Here is a 9,498-nt window from a genome sequence, read left to right as displayed (position 1 = left end):
GGTCACGTGGTGTATTCTAGAAGCATCACCTTCTCTGCTTGTGCCACTGGCCCACTGTGCTTGGCATCTTCAGTACACCCAGCACCACGCATGTTGCCGACGCAATGAACGTGTTCTGACCTCGAGTCCCATCTCTCATCCCAACCCCCATAGGTCACAGCCTTATAGATCTCTGGGGCTGTCATTTTTCTGCGCCTCTTGAGTGGAAAACAGGAAGATACACACGCTGCAAGCACCAGGCATAAGGACATCGTGGTGTTCTCCTTCCTGTCTTGACTTTCTCATTGGTCCTTTTGCTTTGTGTCCTTCCCAGTGCTGTCATATGCCCTGGGTGGCTGCTGTCACTTTTACTTAGGGATGTTTTGGTTCCACAAAAAGGACAATAAAGGGAAGGGCAGATCTCATCTTTCCTGCGCTCATTCCTTTATTTATTCATTCAACAAATATTTCTTGAGCCACCTATTGTATATGGGCCAGTATGCTTATTGGAGATGTAGAAGGAAATAGTGTTGGTATGAGTATCTGACAGTGCTGGACATGCACTAAATGACAAGCACTGCATTCAGGATAAAAACACACGCTGGCTGTGTTGCTGCCGTCCAACCGGAAGGGAACCTCAGTTCTTGCCGATTGGCTGGAGCTCTTCACAGAATGTCCCCCACCCTACCAGTACCTGCTGCACTGCCCCTCCCCCTCTGAGAATGTCTGGGGTCCTATGTTCTAAACTTATTTACTTTCAAATTTTCCCTGATCTACCTGAACTCAGAAGAATCTGTTGAGGCAGTTCACTCTCTGGGTCCTGCCCTTGACTTTTCTCATTGTGGAAACTATCAGACAGCGGTGATCAGCACCCAGCCTGAGGGGATGGCTTCAAATGGAGGCGAGTCTGTAGGGACAGGGGCATTATCCAAGTCTCTGCCATGTTTCAAATCCTTGGGAATTCAAATTTCACACTGCCCCAGGGACAGTTGATAGGGCTGACGTCGAGGAAAGAGGGAGCACTGGATGTCCCCAAAGACATCACACCTGGAGATGGCCATGGCACCCTGAGTCTGTGGTTAGGGAGGATGGCTCCTTAGAGGCAGATCAAGATGCCTGGGGGAATACACCGTGTAGGGGAAAGGATGGAGTGGATGTATTGATTCTTTCTAGAGGGGGACAGGTCACGTCACCGTGTGTTTGTAGGGAGTGGTGGGATGGTGTTGTGCTCATGGCCCAGGGAGGATGACAGGCAAGCCTGAGCCCTGTGTTGTGTCTTCAGGCACCTGGAAGGTGTTCTTCCATAGTGTTCAGAGGGATTTGGACTGGACTTTTCTAGATCTTAGGGAGGAGTGGGGAGAAGGGGTCTCAGCCAGAAAACTGTTGGGTGGGTTGGCTGTGACAGCCTCTGGGTGGGCGAGGCTGGGGCTACTGTAACTGCCGCAGCCTCTCAGCTCCCTCCCCAGAGGTGGCTTCTCCGTCAGTTCAGGTGGCTGTTGGCTCTGATTTAACAGGGGTGGCGGCAGTTGGGGAAGTTCAGGCAACACGGTCTGGGCTTCCCAGGTTGTTCTGAATTGTTCGTCCTTTTGTGGAAACTCAGGTCTTCAGACCCACTTCCTCTTGTCTGCTAGCTCATGGCCTGTCCTCTGCACTTTGTGTTATCGTGGAGATGAAGGATTTGCTTCTGTTCCATGTCTACTACCTCGTGAACAGGGGACAGGCGTGGACTCTTGCTGCTTCTCAGTGGAAGGGTCTGGAAAAATGGTTTCTTTTCAGTAGAGGAAGAATAGCGCACAAATAGGAAAATGGTCCTCTTATTATTATTATTCAAGTTAGGATGTGTGTCCTGACTAATGAGGTACATGTGCTGTATCCCTATTCCCCTTGACTGGAGACTGCATGAGGTTCTAGTGAACAGGAATGAGCTCCAGATAACTATGCCTCACCTGGCCTGTGGCCCAAGAACGTCTGATTCTTGGTTGGTCACTATATTCATTTATTGGGAGCTCAAAGGAAAAGGACCAGAGATGGGCTCATTGTCCCCCTACCTACTGTAACATGACCAGCAGCTGTGAAAATCCCCGGACACCTCCCCTGACAGCCCCACTGCTCACCGCTTGCTGGCTGTGCTCTAATCGTGTGCCGCTCTTGCTGGCTGCGCAATGACAGTATCTCAGGGAACGCCACCACTGCTTCTCAGACCTGCTCCCTGGGAACAGCTTCCTGAGTGGCAGCCAGGACCACCGAGCACTGAGGAAAGTGTCGTGTGACTCTGACCCCTGTGTAGCACTTGCTGGGCATGCTGCCATGACAATCACTTGCACACTGGGACTGATGCTTATGGGTTATCTTCAGGGTTCACAGGGCGCTGGCTTGGGAGAGATTTCCATCCAATGATTTCCTTCCTTCCTTCTGTCCTACCAACTTTCTTCTTCCTTCCCCCCTTCCTCCCTTCTTCCCTTCTTTCTTTTTCTTTTCTTTTCTTTCTTTTTTTTTTTCTTTTTCTTTTTTTTAACAGAGTCTTGCTCTGCCACTTGGGCCAGAATGCAGTGGTGCAATCTTGGCTCACTGCAGTCTCTGCCTCCTGGGTTCAAGCAATACTCCTGCCTCAGCCTCCTGAGTAGCTGGGATTACAGGCGTGTGCCACCACACTCAGCTGAGTTTTGTATTTTAGTAGAGACATGCTTTCACCACATTGACAAAACTGGTCCTGAACTCCTGACCTCAGGTTACCTGCCCGCCTAGGCCTCCCAAAGTGCTGGGATTACAGGCATGAACTACCACGCCCGGTCTATTCAGTGGTTTTCTTTCGTTGTGCTGAGCTAGGAAAGAAAGGGGTGTACAAGAGCTTCAGGAAAAGAAAGACTGAAGAGGAGATGGGACCATAATATTAGGAACCCTCTGGCTTCCCGTAGGCCTTCTGAGTACAGAGCACTGCCCTGGGGGAGGCCCCTCACCTGCAGCTGAGCATGCTGAGGGCCACCGAGCCGGCGAGAGATTCATCCCTGACCCATGGCTTGGGAGATGCCTGTAAGGCTGGCAGGGTCTGCCAGGGATGCCCGAGGGAGACCCTGAGAGGCAGCGAAGGCTTGGCTGTTGCTTCTTGGCAGACAGGGGTCAGGGAGTCTTGAGGAGCCGGGGCCAGGCTCTCTAGTGAGGCAACCCTCCCGTGGAGGAACAGAGCATCCAATGCACACGCAGGGACACTTAAAAGCTGCAGTTTCCCTGTCATACGCCCTCAGCTGTTGGGACACCCCTCTGATTCCCAGTGACTACTGCTGACCTGGAGACCCCAGTTCATTCACCTCTTTCCTTTGTCTTCACAGCATACCCAGTGCTGGGACCGGGTGTGACCGAGAACCCTGGCGCCTCCATGCCAGTGTTCACGGCTCTGTCCTTCGCCACACCTGCTCCCGGCCCAGCACACGGGCCACCCCTCGTGACTGCAGCAGTTTCTCCAGGCGGCCCTCCGGTGCTGTCTGCCTTCCCCAAGACCCCTCTGGTGGCAGGACAGGATGGCCAAGGCCTGAATTGGCCCGGGGCTTCCAACGTCCTTGTCCAGATGAGGACAGAAGTGGGGTCTGCGAAGGCCCCTCAGGCACAGACCTTGGTCCTAACTCAGGGCCCCCTCGTCTGGCAGGCTCCAGGTGCCGTCTGTGAGGGCGTCACATGTCCACCTCCCCGACTCCTGGCAGCAGCCCCTGTGCTGCCCGCTATGGCTGCCCAGGTGGTTGGGGGCACCCAGGCCTGCGAGGGAGGCTGGTCCCGGGGCCTTCCTCCTCCAGGACGACCACCTGCTCCCCAGCCGGCCCCCATCGTGGCCCCAGGGAACACTGGTCCATGGTCACAAGGGGCTCATGGAGAGGGCAGCCTGGCTCCCTCCCAGGCCAAGGCCCCCCCGGACGACTCCTGCAACCCCAAGAGCGTGTATGAGAACTTCCGACTCTGGCAGCGCTACAAGCCCCTGGCCCGGAGGCACCTTCCCCAGAGTCCGGACAGGGAAGCGCTTTCCTGCTTCTTCATGTGAGTGTCCTCGGGGCACTGGAGCTCGTCCTGCAGCTCACCTGTAAAGGGGCTGCTGGATGGACGGGAGGTCACGCTGTTCAGGGGAGCTTGCAGCGCAGTCTTGAAGGCGATGGTTTGCACTATGGAAGGGCACATTTTTAGCAACATTAATCTGGCTGCTGCTCAGGACAGACTCTCAGGGGCCACATCTCACCTGCCCCTCACTGTGCTGTGAGTCCAGCCAATCCTCACTTTCAGTCATTTTCATGACAATGTTTACAGAAGACCCAGGTCAGAGAGGGTTCCCGGTCCGACATGAGCCACGGGTTGGGTTTAGGACTTTGAGTTCGCCCCAGTGCCTCCCCTTGACCTGGGTGGCGAAGGCCAGGGGCACAGCACATGGGGCTGGGGTGGGAGCTGCAGGAACCTGGCACACGCCCACTGTTCTGCCGAGGTCCCGCTGGCACAGCGGTGGTGGAGCCTGCACAGGGGATGGTCTTGGGCCCCACACTAGGGTCCACGCTGGGCAGGTATTTGCAGCTTCGCCCTGGATCCCTCCTAGAAAAAGGGACGATGATGCTTCCTTCAGAGGATGGTGAAGAGGTGACTTGAGCTCACTTATGACACACGCAGCACAGTGCCCGGCACACGCTGTGACACATTACATGATAGCAGTTATGAATACTGTCCCTATTGCTATCATCAGGAGTAGGCCATGTAGGACAGCGCTCCCCAAAGCCATGGGCTCCAGTGATGGCTCTGAGTGCACCACGAGCCCAGCAGCCCATGGTCGTGGACTGTAGTGCCTGAGGCAGCAATGCCAACATCTAGGAGAGTTTGTCGTTTCAGTCCCAGTCCTGCCTCTCTCCATCTTGCGGTGCCTCTGTGACTCTGTGTCCCCCGCTGATGAGCAAACCCGTATTCCACGGGAGCTTGAGCACATCCACCAGGCAACACACTGGCCACTCCCTAGGCAAGTCCCCTGCCCAGGGTGTAGGTGTAAGGAGGCCCCATCTTCGTCCGGAAAATCTTGCCGCTCCTGCATCCTGGGACTGGTTGCCTTCTCCCCTGGAGCTGAGTCCCGGTGCACTGGGGATCCTGATTCTCGGAGTGGAGCCGCCCCAGGCTCACAGGCTCCACATGCAGTGGGCTTGGATGCCGCTCTGCTTTGGTTCTGGTTTCTGCTCCTCTCCAGGACCCTCAGGCTGCGTCCCCAGGGGCTGCCTTGCTCCAGAGTCTCCAGGAAGCTGGTTAAATGCTCAGTCCTGGGGCCCTGGAACCTGCACGTTAACCCTGGCTCCCCGGTCATTCTGTGTGCGTGCTGTCTGAGTCAGCTTGGGCTCCTCCACAACAAATCCTATAGACTGGGTGCTTTATCAGGATACATTCATGTCTCCCGGCTCCAGAGGCCAAAGTCCCAGGCTGAGGAGGGACAGCCTTGGTGTCTCCTCCTGCCCTTATCAGGGCTCAGATGCCATGACGGGAACCCACCTTCATGACCTGATCTAACCCTGATTGACTCCAAGAACGGACACACTGGGGCTGAAGGCTTCAGCACAGGAATGCTGGGGACACACGTTCCACCCACAGTACTGAGTTCACTTGTCAACACTGTAACACTGAGGACTCGAGGGGCAGTTATAGAGGCCACCCGTTGGCTTATGTTGATGTTTGATCTTGGGGCATTACCTGGAGACTGAGGAGACCACATGGGGGAAAACAGGCCAGGGACAGATGGCAGGACACGTGTGGGGAGGACAGGGGTCCGGTGTTGGGACCAGGTGGGCTTGGGATGGAGGGTGGGCTCATGGACTGGGACTGACTGCACTGCTTTACAGCCCAGTTCTCAGATCCCTGGCCCGGCGGAAGCCCAGCATGACCCTGGAGGAGGGACTGTGGCGGGCTGTGCGGGAATGGCAGCTCACGAGCAACTTTGACCGGATGATCTACTACGAGATGGCGGGAAAGTGAGTCTGGAGTGCAGGGGCAGAGCCTGCATGGCAGGGTGAGAGAGGGTGACAGAGGTCTGGTGGCCATGGTGGCTTCTCAGCGTGCAGCATGAGGAGGGTGTGGACAAACAGGCTCTTTTGTGCCTCTGGCTCCCTCAGGAAGCTTCTCCTCCCTCCTAGAGTGCTCTGGGGTCTCTATCCTGCCCTGGTGGGATGCCACGCCCTGCCTGGCCTGTGGCCAACCCCTGCCTTGACACTGAGGATCATGGAGGGAGCAGCCAGCATCATGGCCCAAAGGTGGTCACCTCGGGCTGTGGGGATACAGAAAAGGGGCGCTGGCGACTATAGACAGAGCAGGGTGCACTTTCCTCACAGCAGTGGCCAGAAGTGTTTTCGCCCATCCCGGCCCGGCCAGGATTGGAGAAACTTGCATTGGGTCAAGAGACCCATCTCTGGCCTGCCTGCCTTTGCTCCTGGGCAGGCCCCTCCGTTAAGACAGACAGACAGCAGCCTCAGGGGAAAGGGGCCCTGTCTTCTGGGCTCAGCTTTTGCTTCCTCCCGACCAGGAGTCTCCCAGGCCTCGTCCTCCTGGGTTATCCTTCAGGGACCCACAGTCCTAACCTCAGGACTCCCACATCTGGGCAACATCCCTGACATCTTTTGCCATAAACCCCACCCCTGGCCAGCTGAGCCTAGAGGAGGGGGTCCCCCGGTGACCCCCTGGACCTCATGGCACTGACTTGAGTCAGGAAGCCATGTTGATGCCATGGGCTCTGCAGGGGCCGGGTGAGGGAGGGTGAGCCCCGAACTCTGGGAGCAGCCCCTCTGGGACTAGGGGACCGGCCCCAGGGAGGGCCTGCACAACCTGCCCGAGGCACTCCTTCCCATCGCTGCCATCGACTGCTGCCTGGTCCTGGAGGTAGGGGGCCTGGACCCTCTCAGCACGGCCTGCACCATCTTGAACCCAGGTTCCTGGAGTTTGAGGCTGAGGAGGAGATGCAGATTCAGAAGTCACAGTGGATGAAGGGGCCCCAGTGCCTGCCTCCTCCAGCCCCGCCGAGGCTTGAACCTCAAGGATCATCAGCCACTGACATGGTCAAGCAGCCAGGTACGGCTTCCCACGTTCCCACAGGAGCCATGGCAAAGGACACAAGGGCCAAGGGAGGCCACTGTCCCCACACCCGATGCCTCCCTTCAAGAGAGGAATGTGCTCCTCCAACAGGACAGCTCCCAAGGGTATACGTTGGGTACTGACCAGGTCAACACCTACTTCGTGGGCGGCCCGTGGTCATAAAGGAGGGTATTGACCTGGTGAGATTTCCTCGCTATTCTCCCCTTGCCTGTCCGAAACTCAACATACAATTGGCCCAGGAACAGGGATGAGCGGGTAGAGTACCTGGCATATCGGTGGCTCCAAACATCCTCCAAAACGATGCTGTCAGATGTGCCCCTCCAGCAGCGTCTCCTCTGGGGCGCTGTGGTTCAGATGGTCCCGACCCAGCTGGGACCCACTTCACGTCCCCGAGCCCTGCCCTCCCCTGTGTGGTGCAGGCAGGAGGAGCAGCCCTCACCACGCCCATCGCCCTCCCTCCCTGCCTCAGTGTACCTTCCCAGCAAGGCCGGCCCCAAGGCCCCACCTGCCTGCCTGTCACCACCCAGGCCCCAGCGGCCAGCGGAGACCAAGGCCCCCGAGGAGATCCCCCCTGAAGTGGTGCAGGAGTATGTGGACATCATGGAGGAGCTGCTGGGGCCTCACGCTGGGGCCACAGGGGAGCTCAAGGCACAATGGGAAGCGGGCAAAGCAGAGCAGGAAGAGGACGGGATGCTTCTAGACCCAGGCCTCCTGAGCTACATTGACAATCTGTGTTCCCAGAAAGACTTCGTCACCAAGGTGGGCTGGCCTGAAGTGCTGAGGTCTGCAGAATTCCAGGGGGGGAGGAGGGTCACTTGCAGTTCCTTGGAATTAAGCTCTGCTGTGTGTTTGTGCCCGTGATTTTTTACTGTGTGTTTTTGTGTGTGTGTGTGGGTGTGAGTGTAGCGTGTGTATGTTACTTGTGTCTGTGTATTTTCCTGTGTCGTATGTGGGTCTGTCTGTGTGTGGTTTGTGTGTCTCTGTCTGCATGTGTGGATGCTACCAGGTCTGTGGTCTGTGTGTGGAGCTGGTGGTCGCCATGGTATGAGACAGCTCCAGAAGGGTGGGGACGGGGCGCTCGCTGCTTTCTGCATCTCCTCCAGGTGTCCTTGGCTCCAGGTTACTCCCTGCCTGGGAAGCTCACGCCGTCTTCCTTCTGTTTCCAGGTAGAGGCCGTCATTCACCCCCGATTCCTGGAAGAATTGCTTTCCCCAGATCCACAGATGGATTTCTTGGCCCTAAGCCAGGAGCTGGAGCAGGAGGAAGGACTCACCCTGGCCCAGGTAGAGCAGGGAGGGAGGGGAACCCAGACAGCCCAGGGGCAGGAGGGACCCGGCACACAGGCGCCACCTGATTGTCTACCCGACCCTGCCGGGATGCTCAGCTTCTTGGGGAGCCACTCCGAGGTGGGGAGGTGCAGGTTCAGATGGAGCAGGATGGAGAGCAGCCAGGGAGGGGGGTCAGGATGCAAACTGCAGTGAGGCCCAGCGGGATGCCCTGCAGAGCCACACCCTCTGTCTTTGACAGGAAGCCCAGCTGCCTCAGGCTTCCCTGCCTGCCGCCCAAGTGCCCTTGGGCCGTCTCCACCACCCTGGGCCCCGCTCACACTTGGGGCAGTGCCAGTAAGTGCCCCCTTTCCTCCCGCAGGTAGTGGAGAAGCGCCGCCTATCCTTGAAGGAGGAACGGTGTGCGAGGGCAGCCCCCAGTCACGGCACCGCCCGGTTGGACTCAATCTCTTCTGAGTCTGCAATAGGCCAAGGAACAGAGAGAGATGTCCCTGGCCTCCAGCAAGGGGTCAGCATGGAAACCTGCCCACCTCAGACAGCCTCCCGGGACCCTCAGGGACGAGGCAGAGCACGCACTGGCATGGCCAGGTCCAAAAAGCCTGTTACGCTTTTGGAGAGTTTGGATTCCCACAGCCTTAGGGCTGCCCAGCCATACTCTCCTCCCCAGGATCATAGACCCACCTGCCCTGGTCTGGGGAACAAGGACACCCTGGGTCTCCCTGGAGGGTGTCCTGTCAGGGAGTCACGTGGGCTGGCTCAGGGGTCAGGTGAGGAGGAGGAGGAGCTCCCCAGCCTGGCCTTCCTCTTGGGTTCCCAGCACAGGCTGCTGCCCTGGAGGCTGCCCCAGAGCCCTGTCCCTGCCTCGGGCCTTCTCAGCCCAGGACGGGGACCCCAGGGAGCTCCTCAGTCTCCCTCTGCTCAGAGAGGAGGCCTCAGCCCAGTACCCACTCCTGCCACCAAGTCCAAGAATCGAGTTCTCTTTGGAGGCCCATCCCCTGCTGAACAGACGCCCCACCTAGGGCCTGGGTTCAGAGTCTCTGGGGCGCAATCCCTGGCTTGGGGGCTGGGTGGCCCCTCACAGTCTCAAAAGAGAAAGGGTGACCCCCTTGATCTCAGGAAGAAGAAGGAGCGGGCTTGTAGCCAGTAG

The 9,498-nt window shown here is 57.7% G+C and overlaps 1 protein-coding gene across 1 annotated transcript; it reads left to right on the top strand.

The window, feature by feature from the left end:
- The first annotated feature begins 791 nt into the window (after positions 1-791).
- Positions 792-9,498, top strand: LOC120366371 (NUT family member 2G-like). Its single transcript, XM_039475062.2, has 7 exons — positions 792-880; positions 3,306-4,002; positions 5,823-5,951; positions 6,902-7,041; positions 7,535-7,824; positions 8,232-8,348; positions 8,713-9,498. Exons 1-7 carry the CDS (start codon positions 865-867, stop codon positions 9,496-9,498), a joined length of 2,175 nt encoding a protein of 724 aa, XP_039330996.1. The 5' UTR covers positions 792-864.

Source organism: Saimiri boliviensis, chromosome 2, assembly GCF_048565385.1.
Source record: "Saimiri boliviensis isolate mSaiBol1 chromosome 2, mSaiBol1.pri, whole genome shotgun sequence".
Classification (NCBI taxonomy): domain Eukaryota; kingdom Metazoa; phylum Chordata; class Mammalia; order Primates; family Cebidae; genus Saimiri; species Saimiri boliviensis.
Note: the sequence above shows the minus strand (reverse complement) of the source record. Positions and strands in the feature narration are given on the sequence as shown.